The sequence below is a fragment of the Amyelois transitella genome, chromosome 14 (assembly GCF_032362555.1).
Source record: "Amyelois transitella isolate CPQ chromosome 14, ilAmyTran1.1, whole genome shotgun sequence".
Taxonomy (NCBI): Eukaryota; Metazoa; Arthropoda; class Insecta; order Lepidoptera; family Pyralidae; genus Amyelois; species Amyelois transitella.
Genome location: NC_083517.1, coordinates 6,032,623 through 6,053,826, shown reverse-complemented (window position 1 = coordinate 6,053,826; position 21,204 = coordinate 6,032,623). Strand labels below are relative to the sequence as shown.

Sequence of the window (21,204 nt, the reverse complement as noted above, 5' to 3'; positions counted from 1 at the left end):
TTATAAGACCGAGGGTCAGTTTTAAAGTTGGGGTCACAAAGATAGTAATATCATGTGAAAAGGGCTACAAAATGGGTGGGTCCACAAGTAGAAAATCCTTTCTAAGGAAGTCTTTGTGTCACTTTTTATTCAACACTAGCCAGGATTCACTTCTACGATCACGAAGTATCTACGTTAAGTGGGTGTACGGTAACTTGCGTTTTATATTTAAGGACACAGTAAATCATGAACATGTTGAATTTTATAAAAATATGTAACCAACAAATAATCACAACACTGCTTTTTGATGTGGTTTCCGTCTACTCTACTACTACTCCATCTCTTTCTGTGAAAGGCGACTAAGGGATAGGTTAATTTAGGCGGGATGCTTATTTTAGGCAATTGACTATATATACTAATCACTATTTAAATAAATCTCCAAGATTGTTGGCTCGGTCTACCTCGTAGGATGTCAAGTCGTGATCATATGTATAATAAAAACAGTGCACAGAGTCCCAGAATGTTTGGACATCGTCCGCTCGTTACCTACGCGCATCCAGCGAGACGGTTCAGCGCGGGAACAGTCGCGCTGTCAATTCTTATTTGAAATCGCGCCGCCTTAGATCTAACTCACTAATTGTTTTTGTTGGATAATTAGGTAAAATTTTGACCCGTTTTTTATTATTATTTGAAACGAGAATCAGTTACTTTCGATAGTTGAAATGAGAGTGAGATAGTCTTTCAATATGAAACGCGATTTACCAGAATCCATTTATAGCTTTCGAAGGGGCTTTTCATGAAACGAGAAATTTAGCTAAGTTAGTGAAACTTAAAAGTTAAAATTAATGGAGTTTTAAGACCGATTAACTCGCGGGTAACATCTACATAGTCAACTCAACCCAACTAAAATTATGAATGCGAAAGTAACACTGAACTTTACCAATCTTCTTGAAATTTTGGATTTACTAATGGGTTAGGACGTGTCGAGTTATAGTGTATTCTCACTAGCATTGAATAAAAAATGGGTATCCAATCCATACACTGAAATTGTATGGACTACGAACTGGGTGGTCCGTGCTTGCATTTATGTTTTTATTTTCAAACGTCAACTTCAATGTCATAAATAGTTATTGTCAATGTTGTATCAAACCAATGAAGAACTATCATAAGCCAAAATGCCGTAATTGTTCAACTTTACTCAGAAATAACAATGATATGTCTGACTCTTTCTCACAACAGTGTTTTTACATTTTTCCGTGGTTTTGTGACTTTGTGTGAAGCTGTGCTAATATTAATTGAAAATAAACTGTCAGATGAAGTGTCCTTTAGCATATTGTGGCCTATGCCAAAGCAAAATGTGCCTTGGCACACAAATCATATGTGAATACATTATATTTGACTTTTTTGAATAATCAATCAATATTATCAGTAAAATCCTATTTTGAGAACGTTGCCGGCAGCGATTCCAGCAAAATTTCTAGTCCCTGGAAATGTTTCCGAGCACGGTACATCACTAATTGCAGTCCTTTGGGGGATTGATTTATTTACATAAAAAGTAACCTTAATTTGAACTCGGGTATTTAACTATATCCACACCAAATGTTATCACAAACGGTCCAGCGGTTTGGCCATAATCTGAATAATAGCGTATTATTATATTTGATTGTATTGATGTATGAATAATTATATTTGATTTTCGAACACTTTTTATCAGAATGTGAAATCAGAATCACTTTTCATCAGTGATAGATTAAATATTGTTGGACCTTAGATTATAGCCAAGATAGAATTCCCGATGTAGAACCAAATCACAAACATATTAAAATTATATAGTTACAACTGTGATCGGAAATGAACAATCTTAACTCACTATATAATCGACATCGACTAAATGAACAAGTGAACATCTCTAGTCCGCCATGTTAGTATCCTGGTTTGTTTATATTGGTATGCAGGAAAAGTACACGTATAGGGTTATTCCATAAGATAGTTCTTGAAAGTGTCAAACACAGTGTCAAATTGCCATAATCTTTCTTAGTTTTCGTTCTTTTCCGATGTGGATTTCGTTATCATTGATGTTCTTGACTAGTCGGAGTTTTAAAATTTTATTGTATTTATAAACATTGTATTGATATCTGAAAGTGGTTTAATTTGGGTTGAAATGTTTTCTATTTAATTACTATATTATTTAGTTGTCACTTTATGATATTATTAAATTATGGTGATGTAAGTTTGTTTTTTGTTACGTCTCAAAGTCTGAAGATACGAATCAATTAAAATTAGAAGAATGGACACAAAGTAAGTCACTTAATTTTAGTAGGCACTTTCACAATACAAATTTTTCCTTTTTTTATTTTTAAAAGTTCTTAAGTTTTGTTAAGTTCTGCATGTTTAAACTCAAAGTTAGATAAATGTATGTTATAAGCTGGTACCAACCTAGTTTATTCATTTCTCATTTCAAAATCTCTTTTAGCTATCATGAAACAAACTTAAATATTCAAACAAAAAAATATTTTTAAACTTCTGAGACTTTATGATGGAATGTCACTGCTCACTCTTACAGACCTGCAGGCTTCAAGACTATTTTTTATTTTAAATATTCACTTTTCATGTACCTTATTGGACATCCTTATCCCAATCATCACTGCATGTCTATGTTATTACTATTTCTTAGGAATCTTTTCACATTAGGACCAAAGCACATTATACTATGGACTTATGGTAAATTGCATTGTCAGTCCATAGGCAGGTGTTTGTCTTGCTTATATGTATGTAAAATTGTGTTTGCGTCGTCTCCTTTAAATTTGCCACTCTTTATTTTACACCCCACAATGAAACCAGTTTTGTGGTTTCAGGTTATAATTCTGCACATGCCACTTATCAGTTGGAATTACTTCTTTCACATAATAGCGGTAGAGTATTTTTTTATTTATTATTCATATTAATTTTAAGGTTAAGTATATGTTATTATTAAATATCTATTTGTAATTGGTTGTATGTAACTATTTATTTATCTGATAAACAAAATAACAAAAATATATATTTTTTTAATCTTTCTATTATATTTATATTTACAAAGCTATCCTTCCCTTTTCTGAGAAGCCCATTGCAATAATAAAGATCATATGGTTTTGCTTCTATAACCCATACACTTTCCAGCTACATACCCAAAAACATAAGTTTGATGTCGGAAAAACTGTGTCAAATAAATAAAACTGGGTGATTTTTGTATTGCAATATAGATCTTACTCAATTTAATCCTCCCTATTGCTCCCTATTTATTGTCTTGTCATGATTAAATACTGATATGATTGAGGCATTTTATGAAAAACTATATTTTTTTTACTAGCATTATTGAGTTTCATATTTTGCATGCAAGGGATGAATAATAGTTTAATTGATGATCTATCAGTGACATGCATTTTATTAAGATTAAATTATCATGTTAATTTGTAAATTATATTAAACTTCTATACAAAATATCATAAAAATTTTTGAGAATAGAAGTTTTTGAGTTCATTCATCATAAGATAAGAAAAAATACAAATTTTGCTTTTAAAAAACTTCCATTGTGACACTAAAAATAAAATATAAGTACAATATAATATACATGATAAGTTTGTGTTACAAGTTGAGTTATAAATAATCAGTCAAAATTTGCCCACAGTGTGAAAAATGTCTATGTACGTCACTGGTTGGTATTGATATTAATAGTCTTAATTGAAGGTTGATTTGCTAATATATTTGTGCTTGCTTTATTTTGTTCTTATGTGACCGACAGTCTGATGCAACAGGGCAATACCACAAACCAGCATCACTTGATTAACAATGAATTGTTTAAAAACATTATTTAATGTAAAATTAATTTCTTCATTATATTAATTCAGAGATAAATACTTCAACAAATTGCATGAAACAACCTTGATCACCTTATGAAAACCTTTGCGATTGTGCATGTACACACTCAACTTTTTTTTGTTGGTTACAGTATCAATAACAGCCAAATAGTTCAAATAACAAAAATGCAATGAGTTGCAAGTTATTTTTTTATACTGGTTCATTCTGGTCTTATTATATTGCATTCCCTATAAAATTTTCTCTGGGCTTCATAAGAAGTTCTTTTTATGATATTGAAGTTTCTCATTCAAAAAACTTAAACTTTGCTACACGCAAATAATTTAATGTCTAAATGTTCTGTGTTGTGAGGGGTTGGTTTTGCTTTGACTATGCAGTAACTTCGGACTGTGGGTGATCATCAAACAGTTGGTCACCCCAGCTACTGCCGGCTGCAGCAAGGTTTCTGATGACCTGGGCTGCGCACTCGCACGCTACGCTGCCACCTTCACTACACTATGCTTGACAGGTAGGTTAACTCAGGAACTTTGATTAGGTTCTTGTTGTAATATAAATATGCTGGATATTTAAATTATTATAGTGATTCACCACAAAGACAAAACTGGAAGACGTGTCTATAAATCTATGAAACTAAGCATAATCTGTTATCCAGCATATATGTTTGTATGTTAGATCATGTTCATGAACTGGTAAATGCATAGCAGTTCTCATTCGCCCGCCCTGTGGCCATGCAGTAAAATTGCTAAGATTGATGTAGCCGACCTTGGAACACTTTTATCTAGGCTCTTAGTTACTAACATAGATTGTTTTCTCTTTTTTATTTCGATATCTGTGTTTACCTAACTTTTTTATATAAAACTTATATATTCGCGAATTTAATGATATACCTATATATTTATACTTTTTATAAAATGATTAAATTTTATAAGAAAACAACTACTTAATGGTATTGTTTCTAGTACCTATATCAAGCTAGGTTAGGATCAGTTTCTGTGGCTTCTCTACATACAATACGAGTAATGTTATTTATCCGCATTGACAGTGAACCACAGACTCTGTGGTTCTCTGTTCTCTTTCATCTCTGTTCTCTGTCATCAAACCTGTGGTTCATACTTAATAGCCAATTCAAAATGTTTAATAAATTTAGGAACATAGACAAATAAACTCTAAATTCATCTCGTTTAAAAGTTTGTTGTAGATGTCGTACCCCTTGTACATAGGTAGATAGATGCTTACCAATGCACACAATTGCTTATAATCTACAGTGGATATATCTACACCTTCACATACATATAATACTAGCTCTTGTGTCATTTGGAAATTTTCTGCCGACTCAATATTGCATAAAAACCGTTTAGAATAGCAAGACAAAGAGCGAGAATTTGTTTGAAACCAGGCTGGGGCTTAGCTAAGGTCAGCCATAGCTTATCTAGTCTTGGAAACATATGGGAGAATTTATTTCATAACGAAGCTACATATAAACATGTATACTCATGGGGCGTACTACATCGTCGATGTAAATAAAGATAATGTTAAAAATAAAAATATGAAATTTTTAGATATACATATCAAATATTTTTTTTTATAAATTGAAGGATATCATCCTGCTTAGAGCTTTCATTCAAACGAAGAAATAACTTTTGTAAAAAAGAGAACCGCCTTCTTTTGAGAAGTCGATTAAAATTCAAAAAAAATTCAAAATTCAAAATTTTTTATTCATTATTATAGGATATTATTATATCGCTTAATAATTGTCGTATGGTTTAACAACTTGGTTGACGTCAAATATATTACTTAAAAACTAAGTTTACTGCCGCTTCCAAGGCGTCAGTGCAGAAGAAGCGGTAACAAACTGCTGCTTTAATAATTAAATTTATAAAACCCTTTCCAAAACATTAAGTGAAACCACTTTTCCAAAACGGCATCAAAATCGGTCCAGTGAAATCCGAGATAATCATACACACATACATACATGTCAAATTGAGAACACAGACATTAGTACAAAAGCAATTTTAAAATATAGAAAATTCTTGCTGGAAATAGGACGGAGGTTGTGGGTAGATGTACCTGATCAGGCATTATATTTAAATAAAATATACTTAGGTAAATTCTGTTTTTTTTAAATATAATAATGTGTAATTTGTCCCGTATATATTTATATATTATATATATATAAGGGGAAATACTAATTTTAACCATTCATCATGAGTATATGAAATCAATTTCATCATCCTTAAACTGACTTAAATTTTACGGTTTGGTATTAATTAATATATCTATATATTAAAGATTAATAATGGTATTAAATGTGACCTATTTTACGGTTTTTTTTTGTGCTGCAGAATAAGCGACCCTAGCGAGCTATCGCCTTGTTTGGGAGAAGGCGACGGTGTGTCTGACAAAATGCTGAACACAAAGAGACGGATACTCTTGGACGTGTTGATGGTGTGCTGGGGACTGAGCCCGTGGCTCGGCATCAACGGCTTCTTCGTGCAATTGCCGCTGCTGGTGGAACAACTGCCGGAACAGTGGGCGTTACCGTCTGCTATGACGGTGGCCGTGCAGACTGCCAATGTTGGCCTGCTGCTGTATGCCGCGCTTCATCGCCTGTTTCCTAAACTTTCCGACTCCTTGTGTATCCTGGCGTTGCTGTTCACAGCTGCACTTTCAATTTTCGTCAATGCGTTCGCCTACAACCATACGATAGTGATCGGCGGCTCCGAACGTTCGGCAGCATTTCTTACAATGACATTTTTCTCCGGACTAGTGGGATGTACAAGTTCAGTGCTCTTTTATCCATACTTAAGACATTATAGAGATATTTACTTGACTACGTACTTAGTGGGTGAAGGCTTGAGCGGCTTCATCCCAAGCGTGCTTTCGCTCGTTCAGGGCGTGGGAGGCGAGCCGGTGTGCATACCATCAGCGGATAATACCACAATGATAGCGCACCATCCGGCCCCATTTTTTGGGCCCACCACTTACATGTTGGTACTTGGAGGTTTAGCGATCACTAGCGTGCTGAGTTTCCTGCTCATCGACAGTAAACGTCTGTTCGCGTCCGAACGCGTGTCAACATTGGCGCGCAGCAAGAATGATGAAGCCGTGCGGCCACTTTCGTTGATGGCGCCTCGCTGGGTTGCGCTGCTGACCCTAGCAACGTGTCTCAACGCGGTGGCTATCGGTGTGCTGCCATCCATCCAGTCGTACTCGTGCAGGCCTTACGGCGTGCGCGCGTACCATTTGTCGACGGCGCTGAGCACGATGGCTAATCCGCTGGCGTGCTTGGCGGGCGTGTGGTTGGCGCCAGCGCAGCCCCGGGTGTTGGCCGCGGGACTAGCCTTTACCGCATTGCCTTTCTTCTACATTCTCGCTACAGCGTTACTTAGTCCAGCGCCTCCACTTCTGAACAACTCCAGTGGGGAAGTTTTAGTGGTTAGTATATTGTTTCCTTTCATTTATACTGTCTCCCTCATTTTTGCATGTCCACTTTTATTATTATAATCCATATTAAAATATGCAGGGGTCATGGAAAGATGTAGTCTCTCCCTTGTTATGTAACATAGTATTTTTAGGATAATCTTTATATACATATAAGATTCTTGGCATATTTTAGCACAAATGTGTATTAAATGAAAATATAAAATAGTTATACCTATCTGATGCACTCGCTAAAGATATTTTTGCAACCGACAACTAACTGTCTAAAAACAATCAGTAGGTACATTACTAAAACGTTGACGTCATGTCTATATATTGAGAACGGTTTCAAATATCTTTAGGTATTTTTCTAATTTTGGTACAGAATTGAAAGGGAACAAGTACGGGTATTGGCTACCAACGGCTACGTGGGAGATAATATTAATTATTTTTGAATATTCAAACTCTACCACTTTCATAGCTGTATAGGTATATTAGTATATAAAATTGAACGATTTTGGTGATATCAAAAACATAACTGACTGTTCACTTTATTAACAAAGCATCAAAGAAATTTTAAGTATACTTATCGACGTGACTAATTAATTTATACATTAACTTAATACGTAGGTAGGATGTTTATTACCTATTAGTTTATTAGTTACGTCTTTGAATTGGTAGATAGTGTTCCCATTGTTTGGTAGTTATTGCAAATATTAACATGCCTAGTTTTACATAATTTTATAAGTACATCTTACCTATACATTGCGATTGTTAAACCATAGTATGTTGTATTTTGAAATAAGAAAATGACGCCCTAATTCTCGCATTTGCTTTTTGCCTTTAAACCCGAGGTCTGAACTGGACCACAATCGAAAGATACATCGCATTAATTTAATGTGTTCATGATTGAATTTTTGAGCTACTGTAATCTAACGGTAGGTGCCCGAATAAAAACTAGGTTACGCACAAGTAGGGTTGCCACGTAGCCATATACCTAACCTAAGCAGACCTGAGAATTTGGCCTTCTATTGAGGTATAAACGTTGTCCTCATCTCCATAAAGGACTAAATCAGGACAACCGCCAAACGAAAAATAATGTTAATAATTGCGTTAACAGGTCCTGTGTTGGGTGATGGTGACTGCACTTTTTTCGTACGCCCGCATGTGGACCCTGGAGCGCGGGCGGCGTGGAGGGGCGCGCGGCATGCGGGCCTGCGGAGTGGCCTCTCAGGTCGGCTCCGCGGGCGGGTCCCTCACCATGTTCCTGCTCATCAGCTACACAAACCTCTTCAGACAGGCCCCAGTCTGCCCTCGGCCGTTGGCCTTGTAAACTGCGATACTAGATTAGTTGTTAGAAATCAAAATATATTTATTGTTGATTTCAGTACTCGTTTTATTTTTCACCAAAATATATTACAGGCTCTACACTTTAAATGTAACAGAGTTTACAGTTTAAATATCTCAGAAGATTTGAATAAAAAATTATAATACCTACCTATATAATATTTTTTACATACATACATATAAACACGTCGATATCCCTTGCGGGGTAGACAGAACCAACAGTCTTGAAAAGTCTGAATGGCCACGTTCAGCTATTTGGCTTAATGATAGAATTGAGATTTTTTTATTTTCATTATTTAATACTTTAGATTCTTCTTTTAGGTGATCGACTTGAAACACCTGCGAAGCCCCGCGCAAAAGCTAGTTACATAGTATGTATACTTATGTATATGAAATGAAACAATATTTTTTTTTCATCCAGGCGAACATAGTGGAATAAACCAACGCAAGAATGTCAACCTCAGTGAAACTGGATTTATTTGGGTAGGCTATCAAACTTGATATCAAGTGATAATTACGAGCGTGAGATAATCATATCTTTTCCTTTCGAAACACCAAACCTCCACAGTTTTCTTAGTTCATGAATGTTACACAATAATGCTATTCATTTGGAATAATTTAAACAAGTGTTTAGCTTTTTTAAGGAAAAAACGTGTAAAGTGATACTACCAGTGTGAATTATACTCATAGTACCGAGTAATTTAGTGTAGTGACAGTTTTTGATTGAACGAATTGCAATGAATAAATTTAAAAGGATGATACTTTTGGATGTGCTAATGGCGGGCTGGGGTCTAAGCACTTGGCTGGGTGTGAACGGCATGTACGTGCAACTGCCGCTGCTGGTACAGGAGCTGCCCGAGGGCTGGGCGCTGCCCTCTTCCATGACCGTGGCGATAGCCGCCGCCAATGTTGGCTTGTTTCTGTACGCGGCTCTGCGTCGGCTGCTTCCACGCGTGTCAGATTCCCACCACATTTTGGGGCTACTTGTGATGATAACTTTAGCTCTCTTCATCAATTCTTTTGTTTACTCTAAAACTGCAGTAATCGGTACCACTGAGCGCTCTGTAGCGTTCCTCACAATAACATTTTTCGTAGCATTAGTCGGATGTACAAGTTCAGTGTTGTTTTATCCGTACCTAAGACACTTTAGGGACATTTACTTAGCTACTTATTTAGTGGGAGAAGGATTGAGCGGTTTCCTACCCAGTATTTTGGCACTGATACAAGGCGCGAGTGGAGCTCCTGAGTGTGTACCTTCGGCTGACAATTCGACTATCGAGGCGATCTATCCGCCGCCACGCTTCGAGCCAATGGTGTTCATGTTAGTACTGAGTGGTCTCGCTATTATCAGTGTTATAAGTTTTGTCTTTATAGACAAAACTGAGATATTCACATCAGAAAAAGTTTCTACTGTTGCAAAGCAGGAATCAAATGATGAGTCGAAAAAGCTTGAGTCGGACTCCTGGCGTCACCCGCGTTGGATTCCTGTCACAATATTGGTAGTTATTTTGAACGGTCTAGCAAATGGTGTGATGCCTTCAATTCAGTCGTACTCATGTATGCCATACGGAAACAAAGTGTATCACCTAGCAGTAACGTTGAGTACCATGGCAAACCCGATGGCTTGTCTGGCAGGAATTTGGTTGCTGGCACCTGTCAAGCTGTTGATGACAATGCTGGTGTTCGCTGCACTGCCCTTCGGATATATCCTCACGACAGCCTTGAGGAGTCCTACACCACCTCTTCATGAGAAAATTAGCGGGGAAGCTTTGGTGGTACGTAGTATTAATTACAAACAAAGTAGATTTCAATTATAAATTGATATAATTTTAATCGTTTTCAATGGATGGTAGCGTTGTGAAAGGAGAAGAATGTGTACTAAAGATATGGAAGGACTATTTTGAAAGTTTATTTGAAAAAAAGGAAGGAAATAAGAAAGATTTCTGCTATAGCGAAGAAAAAGAGAATGAGATGGAAGGCGAAATTGAAATGTTCGAAATTGTGGAAGCACTTAAGAGTATGAAAGCGGGAAAGGCTGCTGGGTGTGATAGAGTGTCGGTCGAGATGCTTAAAGCAGGAAAAGGCGTAGTAGCTAGTCAGTTGTACTGCCTTTTCAATTTGTGTTGGAGAAGCGGCCGAGTACCAAAAGATTGGCGTAAGGCTGTTATCGTGCCACTTTACAAAGGAAAAGGGTCACAGCTGGACTGCAAAAATTATCGTGGTATAAGCCTGCTTAGCGTCGTCGGCAAATTGTATGCTAAGGTATTGATTAATAGAGTCAGGAATGAAACTGATGACAAAATATGGGATGCTCAAGCGGGATTTCGAAAGGGAATGGGATGTACTGATCAGGTCTTTTCCTTGCGGTGCATAGCCGAAAAGTTTTTGGCCAAGAGTCAAAAAGTCTATTGCACATTCGTAGATCTGGAAAAGGCCTATGACAGAGTTGAGAGGAATGAATTGTGGTCAGCACTTTCTATGCATGGGGTGAGCAGTCTCTTAATACGAGCACTGAAATCCTTATATGAGGATTCGAGTGCTTGTGTCAGGATAAACGGAGCGCACACTGAGTGGTTTAAGATTGAGAAAGGCGTTAGGCAAGGATGTGTTGCGTCACCGTGGCTGTTCAACCTATTTATGGATAGCTGTTTGACAGATTTGAAAGAGTCTAAAAGTGGATTAAGGATGAATGAGTTACTCGTCAAATGTCTGCTCTATGCCGACGATCAGGTTATACTGGCGTCATCAGCGGAGGAGTTACAGGAGATGGTAAACTGTATGCATGAAGCTTTAAAAGAGAAAGGAATGAAAGTGAACGTAAGTAAAACTAAAACACTGGTTTTTGAAATGGAGAAAGAAATGACAGCATGTAATATTTTGATTGGAGGAGAAAAAGTGGAGCAAGTGAAAGAGTTTGTATATCTAGGATCAAAGTTTACATCAGATGGCAAGTATGATAGTGATATTGAAAGGAGAGTGAACGCGGGGAACATGGTGAATGGAGCTTTGCATGCCTTTATGAGCAGTCAGAAACTATCCAAAAAGGCTCGACTGGCTGTGCACAGGGGCGTGTTGGTCCCGACATTAATGTATGGGAGTGAAAGTTGGGTATGGCAAAAGAAGCATGAAAGCAGAATAAATGCAGTGGAAATGAGAGCGTTAAGGAGTATGATGGGTGTGAAATTTAGTGACAGGATAAGGAACAGCGTGATAAGGGAATGTTGTGATGTGAAAGAAGATGTAGTTACAGGAATAGAAAAGGGTATGTTAAGATGGTTCGGTCATGTGGAGAGGATGAATGAAAGCAGGTTGACTAAGCAGATATACAAGGAGAGTGTGGAGGGAAAGGTCGGAGTGGGAAGACCTAGACGAACGTATCTTGATCAAATTAAGGACGTCCTGGTAAAGGGTCAGGTCAAAAGTACCCGAAACCGCCGAGCTTGTATGAAGAGAGTTATGAATGTGGACGAAGCGAAAGAAGTATGCAGAGATCGTGGCAAGTGGAAAGAGGTAGTCTCTGCCTACCCCTCCGGGAAAGAGGCGTGATTTTATGTATGTATGTATGTTTTCAAATTAGTGTTTTATTGTAATTGATAAACAAGACGACTCTTATACCGTGTAATGCGGACAAAACGATAATGCTTCCAAGGTTGAATTGATGTAATTAAGTCGTTTGGTTACCAGGCCATTAAAATTTCCAATGATGCTCCTTTTAAATATAAAACTAAGCTACACAACTTTATTTATAAAATACGGTACCTACATACTGTCAGGAGTTCAGAAAATGGGCATGTAGGTATTTACTTATTTTTTAATTAAAGGTTTTTTATCACCTACATACAAATAACTATTCCATACATACATATAATCACGTCTATATCCCTTGCGGGGTAGACAGAGCCAACAGTCTTGTAAATACTGATAGGCCACGTTCAGCTATTTGGCTTTAAGATAGCATTGAGTTTCAAATAATGACAGGTTGCTAGCCCATCGCCTAAAAAATAATCCCAAGTATGTAAGCCTATCTCTTAGTCGCCTTTTACGACATCCATGGGAAAGAGATGGAGTGGTCCTATTCTTTTTTGTTTTGGTGCCGGGAACCACACGGTACATAACTATTCCAAGTTCACGTTTTTCACTGGCTAAACTGCGAAACAAGCAGCAACTGTGGCGCAGCAGTAGCGTGAGTAACCACCACAGCTATACACAAAAAACATCACTACACTGCGCACAGCGCGGCAAAACCGCCGCGCTGTGACCCCTTGTGACCCAAGGTCCCGGTATCAAATTCATTGGTATGATGATTGATGATGACATGATTTTAATCTGTTATTTATTAAACAGGCGAATATAATATACATATTTAAAACAGGTGGTGTCCTGGGTAGCGCTAACCGCCGTGATCTCGTACTCGCGCATGTGGACGCTGTCTCTCGGGCGGCGAGGCGGTGTGGCCGTGATGCGCTCGCTCGGCGCGTTCGGACAGCTCGGCTCGGTGATAGCCTCGCTCACCATGTACGCCATCGTCAACTACACTAACACCTTTATTGAACCCCCAGTTTGTCCTACACCCTCTAATTAAAGTACATATTTGCTTAATTCTATGTTACTAAGTTTAGTCATAGGATTTGGAATGGTATAAGACTAGGAATGATTTATTACAGGTACTTAATTAAATGTGTCATGGAAACTGATCGCAATCACCACTATCATAGTTATGATGATTACATGCTTCACTAGACGACGACACACATCTTCACATAGTTCCAAGTACCTTTCTATTATTTATTTTGTATCCAGTTTCAACCGCTTAATATACACATAGCAATAATTTAATCAAAGAGTGTGTTTGTTTTCATGTTTGTTATTTACTCGCTACCATTTAAAGAGATATCAGAATTGCACAAAAGCCCGTGTCAGTAAATTTTTTAATTATTTTAGGTACTCATTCTAAAAAAATATAAGATGTACGGATTCGGTAGGTATAGATTGACCTACAAAACTAGTGAGAACTAAGCAAGTCTAACATTATTAGTTATGTACTTGGTGGGTTTACAAGCAAATACAATTAAATAAGTAACTTACTTCAACAAATAAAATCCTGAATAAAATAATGTGACGAAAATATTTTTTACTTTTTTAATTCCCATAATCAACTAGATACGTACTTAAGGAGATTTTCTTCTGTCGCTTGGCGATCCTCATCTCATCAAGAGCATATCAAGTTTAAGTCCGTCCTCATCATCTCGGAATAATTAAAAAGTAGAGAAAAAAATAGTATGTACAGTGGTGGTATTTCCAGTACATACCTACCTGTATTAATTGCTCTTAGTGGATGTAAATGGTGAGGTAGAGACAACATTGGAAAACAATAAAGGCTGCAATAAATCGATGGATTGTATTGTATTTAAAATAAATTAGTTTTTATTTATTGAAGTTCATTCTATATATATATTTAATTTTTACCTAAGTAACTATAAAATTTAATAACATGCAACATTCGAGTTGTAAAAATTTTCTAATAATAGGTAGGTAAGTACAATTTTCTTTAATAAGCGTACATTTAGCGTAGTATGATTAGGTGAGGCCTGGAACATATGAATCTAGAGAATTCTGCTATGAAAACGATCAAGAATTGTTGTGCACGGAACTTATATTTTATGTCGCTGCGCTTTGCCGACTGATATTAATGGGAGCCAATGTACGTACAAATCTTATAGATTGAGTCTGGCCCTAAGTCTTCACAATACACCTTTGGTGGTTCTGATGATAATTCACGAAAATAGATTAAACCTGACTAGATTAAAATTGCGAGTGCGCAAGCTAGCACGACTAGTAAAACAAGGAACAGCACAACTAGCAGAGTTCGGTCCAGTAACAGGGCTGCGGCGCGCCACGCCCCGCTGCCCGCTCCGCCACCACCGGCTACTGATTCGCTCTCCTGCACAAATATACAAATTGTATTAATCTAAGTACCTATCTTAATTTAAATTAATATTTTACGCTTCTCTACATATTGATATAAGTATACTTAGAACCCAGAAGATTCGTCGTAATAAGCTCTCTTAGATACCTACCATAAAGTAATTTCAGATACCTAAGTGAAAGTATCTACGGAAATGTTTTTGGTTTAGAGTTTAGAGGTTATTTCGTCTATCTGCCAATACATATAATGTTTAAATCATTTAAGGGTAGGCGCTAGACATTCTCGAAAAGACTTCAAGGCTGCGTCTAAATTGGCTTAATAGCTAAAATGCCTAACAGAACAATCCCTTTTCCTTAATTGACTTTTACAATAGGTGCAGGAAGAAGCAGAAGCAGGAATAATCTGTCCAAATAGTTTGTGAAAATGTTTACCTGGTGGGAAGTAAGTCTACACAACGTGGAGACTTTGGAGAGTAACGTGCAAAGCCACCTAGGCGGCGGTGCCGTGCGCACCGACACTCGTTGTACGATAGCTGCGCCGACGCACGCAATAGCAGCGCACGTACAAACCGCTGCCGCAGCCCGCAACACCAATGGACACGACGAGGAAGGCGGTAGTCGCAATGTCCAAGTTACCAATCTGGTCGGAAAAATAATTATTAGCCAATGTGAATTTTAGGTCATTTACATTGTAAGATAGGAAAATACGTACGAGAATGCGGCTGTCAATGCAGCCGCTATGGCAATCACTGTTCGTTCTTTAGGTGGTAGCAACCCAGCAGTGAGCAGCATTAGGGCGGCGGCACAAAGCACTGCGGCAGATGCGTGCGCGGCGCCGGCAGCTCGTCGCCGCAGCAGCAACTGCCATGTTAGCACGCGGCGGCGCACCCCCACTGCGTCCTGCCACACGGCGGAAGATCGCGCCACCGACAATAACTCCCAAGCGCCCGTTTGGTACACGGCTGTTAACTTTTCAAATAACAGAGAATTAAGTCGATAATATCATTATATTTGTAAGCATTGCGTTTATATAATTAAATAAATAACTTACACATTTAGATTTACTTACACTCACTGTGCTAGCACTTCGGAATATGATTAATCCATCCACATACATATAATAACGCCTATATCCCTTGAAGGGAAGTAGGGAAGACAGGGCCAACAGTCTTGAAAATACTGGAAGGCCACTGCTGTTTGGCTTAATGATGAAGGTTTAGAAGCCATCGCCTAAAAGAAGAATCCCAAGTTTATAAGCCTATCCCTTAGTCGCCTATCATCAGTCCATCTCTTTCCCATAAATGTTGTTAAAGACGACTCGGAGAATTATATGTAATAATATTCTCTGAGTCGCCATATAATAAAAGAATGTATAATCAATAGAGGAAAAGGTGCAATTGTGGCCCCCGCATGTATTTTGGCCCCCATTGATATTAATACTTTCTAATAACGCTATCTCGCATATTTTTCGTGGAACTAAATGCTAGTTGTGACTGCAATATTTAGCACCCATCAAATCCGTCAGATTTCGCTTCGTTCATCCGTCATTTGAATCAGTCGAAACACGTTTGTGAGAAAACTTTTTAACTGCTGTGATTTTAATTGCGTAAAAATTGAAAACTATCGAATTTGTATTTTTGTGTTTGCACGTTATATTCATTAAACATTCTTTTGCGGGATTTCAAAGGTAATTATGAAATTTAAGCATTTTATAAATATATTAGGTATGTTTGTTTTGATAATATCAATATTTGTAATGCGACCCCCTCACATTGGTTGTATTGTGGTCCCGGGGGTCACATTACATGTAAGTCCAATTTATCAATTTCTTATTTCTGTTTTCTCTTTAAGATGCCTAGACAAAGCGTTTTATCTCCATCTTCGAGGAAGAAACAAAAAACGTGGGACCCAGAAGAAATGAAAAAGCAGTTGATGCGGTGAGGAATAAGCTCATGCGATATAAAATAGCTGTTAAAATGTTCGCTGGACTTCTCATCGTGGTAGAAAGACGACAACAGCAAAAGTAATTACCACATCATCACCTTACAAAAATCAACTGACTGAATCTTTGCGCTTAGCAGAGACTCGAGGACGAGCGCGTGGGCGAGGACGAGGACGTTCTCGTGGAGATGGTGTCAGCGTGATCGCGGTAGAGGAGGTACTAGCCAAGCAGGTCGGCGCCAGAGAGATGTTACATCCAGCAGTAGCTCTGACAGTGAAGCAGAAAATACCGATTCCGGTGATGACAGCTCACATTTGAATAGAGTTCCTGAAAATACAGATGTTCTCTGCGTGTTCTGCGAAACCAACTATTCAAATGACAGACCTGGAGAGCAATGGATACAGTGTCAGAGTTGCGAATTATGGGCTCATACAGCCTGTGCAGGTCCAGAAGGCGACTATTATATTTGTGATTTTTGCCGTTAGGTTTCAATTGTGCAATACATTTAATATGACCCCCCAGGGTGCCACATAACCATCACTTGATCTCATTATACCAAATTCGATTACTTAAGAATAAATATTATTTCTGATTATCCGGTACGAGTTTTATTTATTCCATAGTTAAATATGCATAAACAAATGATTAAAGAACCCTATAAAGTATGTTTCAAGTTTTTAGGTACTTTACTTTTTTTATAAAGCCTCAAAAACAAAGTAGGGGGCCACAATACCACCTTCTCCTCTACATATAATAAAACAGTAAAAATATTTGTCTGAACATTGAGTATATTTAAAAAATAATAATTTATAACGATGAAGAAAAAGTAGCAGCAGTAGCTGTGTCATATTAGTGTCAATGTCATTGTCAAGAGAGACTAACAGTTTGTAACGGGCATACAAGACAATAAATCAGTTGGGCATTGCGTCATCATGCAAGCGAAGCTCGAATGTGTTTTATTTAATATCCTAAACAATCATAAATTCCTTCCTATATGAAACAGTAGCAGTGTGCCGTGTGGTTCCCGGCACTATTACAAAAAAGAATAGGACCACTCCATCTCTTTCCCATGGATGTCGTAAAAGGCGACTAAGGGATAGGCTTATAAACTTAGGATTCCTCTTTTAGGCGATGGGCTAGCAACCTGTCACTATTTGAATCTCGGTTCTATCATTAAGCCAAATAGCTGAACGTGGCCATTCAGTCTTTTCAAGACTGTTGGCTCTGTCTACCCCGCAAGGGATATAGACGTGATCATATGTATGTATGTATGTAAGAAAAAGTAACCGTGCATGAATTTGAAAAAAAAACTCTCTTTGTATTTTTGTTGGTACACGCTAATCTTCGGAACTACTGAACGGATTTGAATTACTCAGCTAAACTATAGGAAATATCGATGAAGTCTTAACAAAAGTTGTTCAATCTGAGGAGCATTTTCTGTTGGCGTATAAAAATCGAAGATCTGGAACACCGTATGCACAATCATTATATACCAGCTAAATCAACTGAATTATGGAAAAGACGTCCTTACAAAAGTTGTTCAACCTGATAAGCATTTTCTGTTAGCGTATAAAAGTCAAAGATCTGGATCATGTAATGTAGAAGCCAAAGGAACTAGCTACTCTGTAATATGTACCGAAATTTGAATAAATTTAATAACCTTAACCTTCGTATTTCCAATAACACGCAAACGGAGTTGCGGGCGTCAACTAGTTATTAGTATCTATATATCTGTTCATTTAAAAGGTGTAACTTTAAACTGTGCTCTGATTCGAATTTTACCTAAATATTGTATGAGAAAAAAGGTGTTTAAAAAGTAAGGAAAGTTACCGGTAATGGCTTGAGAGCGAGGTCGAGTTCATCCAACGTGTGCACCTTGGAGCAGAACATAAAGGTGACGGTTTGCTCGTCCGTAGGCCAGCGTTCCAGTAGCATGTCCAGCGGAGCGCTAGCATCGAGGCGCAGCACCCACTCCACGGCGCCTGATGAGTTTAGGCGTGCACGCATTGACGCGTCACCTACGAGTAGATATTAAAGGAGATAAACAGGGTAAAGAGTTGATTTGATTCAAGATTCACCTGGCTGTAGTACATACATACATATGGTCACGTCTATATCCATTGCGGGGTAGACAGAGCCAACAGTCTTGAAAAGACTGAATGGCCACGTTCAGCTATTTGGCTTAATGAAAGAATTGAGATTCAAATAGTGACAGGTTGCTAGCCCATAGCCTAAAAAAGAATCCCTAGTTTATTAGGCTATCCCTTAGTCGCCTTTTACGACATCCATGGGAAAGAGATGGAGTGGTTCTATTCTTGTTTGTATTGGTGCCGGGAATCACACGGCACTGGCTTTAGTATCTTTGTAAATCTAAATACAAAAAATAAGAAGAGGATACTATAACTGATTAATATATCAACGCACAAGTCAAACCACGTACAAGGTACGAGTATAAAGATTTATGAAACTTTGTGTATAGGTTGTTATAGTCTAGCACGCAAGTGCACCACTTGGAGAGCATTTCCCGAAATTCCTACGGGGATGGGAACTAACAGGTATTTGTTTGGAGTGGGCGGAACGGATTTTAGATGAAAAAATTTTGTTAAAATGAAACTTACAAAGTTTCTTAAAAACTCATTTTACGGACAAAGCAGAACATCTTTACATTTTTTTTAATATATTTTTGTCTTACGCAGCACTGCGTGCAACCTATTTTAGGTGTAGTAAGAATAAATTACCTAGACATATTTTTTGCATAATAAGTGCACTCAGCAAAGGCAGTAGGTACGTCATTTTCATTGACAAACGCGACTCAGGTTTGTCTGACTTTCTGAATCCTAGCTTGGTCCGAGTATACAACGAGTTACAAAATACCTGCCATCTCTTTATAATAACTTAAGATTTTTCTTAAACTTTTCTTTCAAATACCTCCTAAAAAGAAATTTATGGTACCTATCTTAGTAGATACCATAAAATTACCTATGTTTATTCGTTACCCATAACTATTCGAAACAACATCTAGGAACCTACTAGAAGTTTGTATGAAGAGATTAGTGGCAGTATGCAGTAAAATGTGGGGCTCTGTCTACCTCGTCAGGGATAAGGACGAAAATATATATATGTGTAGTAAAAAATGTTACAACAAGCACCTGTGTAGCCGCTCGCCGCAGCATTCAGCAAAGCCACGTCAGGCAGCCACAGTAGCTCCGCCGCCACAAGCGCATTGTCGCACCCCCATTCGGAATCATTCCACTTGACACGCTCGTCCTGCCAAAACTGCAACAAAGATGACTTGTATCTGATCGGTTTCCCCCTAATAGCGACTATCTTTTCCTAATAAGTATTGAAGGAATAGCTTTCCTTTCCTAATGATGACGCTTAAGGCATACCCAGGAAAAGTTTAGCCGTCAACGACAACTGCGTGACGTTGCAGCACTGCACATGCACCAGCCCACGGCAATGTTGAAAATGTTCATTGCTGCACCAATACAAAGTGAAACTCACCATCCTAAGATCGGCGAGCATCCTGACAGAAGAGGTGCGGTCATCGACGCTGGCATGGCGCACCTCTAACACGGCGTCCACCACAAGCGGCGTCGCAGGCGCACGCTCGCGGTCGTACGTCGCCAGCAGCGTGTCTAGCGCCAACGACAACTGCGTGACGTTGCTGCACTGCCCATGGCAATGTTGCAAGCCTGCGCCGTGAACAACCCAAGGTCGTGAGCCGCTGAACTCATTTTTTTTAACGAACTGCTGGTGGTGGTTATTGGTATACCAAAACAGTCAACTATATATTAAATTTTTAAACTGAAGTGTGAATAATATGTAATATCCAGTTTTATTTATATGTTGTATTTCCAGTAGGACTATGGAGATAAAGATTGGGAAGTATTACATATTCCAAACAATTTACTCAACATAAATAATTAATACAAAATGAGTGATGAGTATAGTACAGCTTATCACATTAGTGAAGTCTTATTATAAAGAGCAACGTGCATGTTCGTCACGCACTTTCGTAGAAACCTATACAATACACGAAACTTCCTTTTGAAAATTGGAACCATAAGAAAGTCACATGAAGGCAATCTAATAAAATAATGTTTTAATTGGTTCAAGATTTATAAACTTTAACTATTCTTTCACAATCAATGAACACTCTGATTGATTCTAAAAATCGTTATTTGTTAATTTACCATGTAATGAGACTAAGCAGAGCATCAAAAAAGCTGCATGCGTCGCCATTTTGCTTAAACTGGAGTGGAGGGCTTCGGGTAGCTCATGGCTATCAACCAGCTCTTGACAACATTTTGTGTAAACCTAGTTGGTATCCTAAAACCCTCTATCTAAGGCAAATGCTCAATCTGACTGAATACATGTTGGAGTATGCCCGTCTTGTCGTCATGTGTTTCTTAGATTTCCTTACCAATCTTGGTTGTTGGTATCTTATCGCGTTGGTTTGAGTCACCCCTAACGGAAAAGGCATGAGAAGTGACAACCCCTAGCTTGGTGAAATGATGACTTTAGCCTTCTAATAAAAAATGTGGCTTGTAGGTTTTCGTGGTGGAAAGGATTGTTCTGAAACTGTTTACGACTGCTGGTTACTCCTGAAGCGTGGGCGCACTATCTGTGGCCATTTCCGGCGCCACAAGGCCACGGTGCATAAAATGTTTATGATATACATGTAATTGTGTTAACAAACTTGTCCCTCTTTTGCAGTCACGATTTTGTAATTC

General features: G+C 38.0%; 3 protein-coding genes across 6 annotated transcripts; 2 read left to right on the top strand and 1 right to left on the bottom strand.

The window, feature by feature from the left end:
• The first annotated feature begins 1,994 nt into the window (after positions 1-1,994).
• Positions 1,995-8,641, top strand: LOC106139953 (solute carrier family 52, riboflavin transporter, member 3-B). Of its 4 annotated transcripts, XM_013341463.2 has the most exons (5): positions 1,996-2,277; positions 2,835-2,891; positions 4,212-4,342; positions 6,177-7,269; positions 8,375-8,641. In XM_013341463.2, the coding sequence occupies exons 3-5, from the start codon at positions 4,332-4,334 to the stop codon at positions 8,585-8,587; spliced, it is 1,317 nt and encodes a 438-aa protein (XP_013196917.2). In that variant the 5' UTR covers positions 1,996-2,277; positions 2,835-2,891; positions 4,212-4,331; the 3' UTR covers positions 8,588-8,641. The 4 variants fall into 4 exon arrangements, with proteins under 4 accessions (XP_060803776.1, XP_013196919.2, XP_013196917.2 ...); XM_060947793.1 differs by lacking the exon at positions 4,212-4,342 and having other exon boundaries at positions 1,995-2,277; XM_013341464.2 differs by lacking the exon at positions 2,835-2,891.
• A 488-nt stretch (positions 8,642-9,129) lies between these two features.
• Positions 9,130-13,728, top strand: LOC106139950 (solute carrier family 52, riboflavin transporter, member 3). The gene is made up of 2 exons (XM_013341459.2): positions 9,130-10,376; positions 12,974-13,728. Exons 1-2 carry the CDS (start codon positions 9,339-9,341, stop codon positions 13,181-13,183), a joined length of 1,248 nt encoding a protein of 415 aa, XP_013196913.2. The 5' UTR covers positions 9,130-9,338; the 3' UTR covers positions 13,184-13,728.
• Positions 13,708-20,712, bottom strand: LOC106139947 (acetylcholine receptor subunit beta-type acr-2). Its single transcript, XM_060947796.1, has 7 exons — positions 20,665-20,712; positions 19,973-20,163; positions 19,618-19,744; positions 18,299-18,486; positions 15,239-15,495; positions 14,959-15,166; positions 13,708-14,542 (listed from the first exon to the last, which is right to left on the bottom strand). The coding sequence occupies exons 1-7, from the start codon at positions 20,687-20,689 to the stop codon at positions 14,399-14,401; spliced, it is 1,140 nt and encodes a 379-aa protein (XP_060803779.1). The 5' UTR covers positions 20,690-20,712; the 3' UTR covers positions 13,708-14,398.
• Between the last annotated feature and the right edge of the window lie 492 nt (positions 20,713-21,204).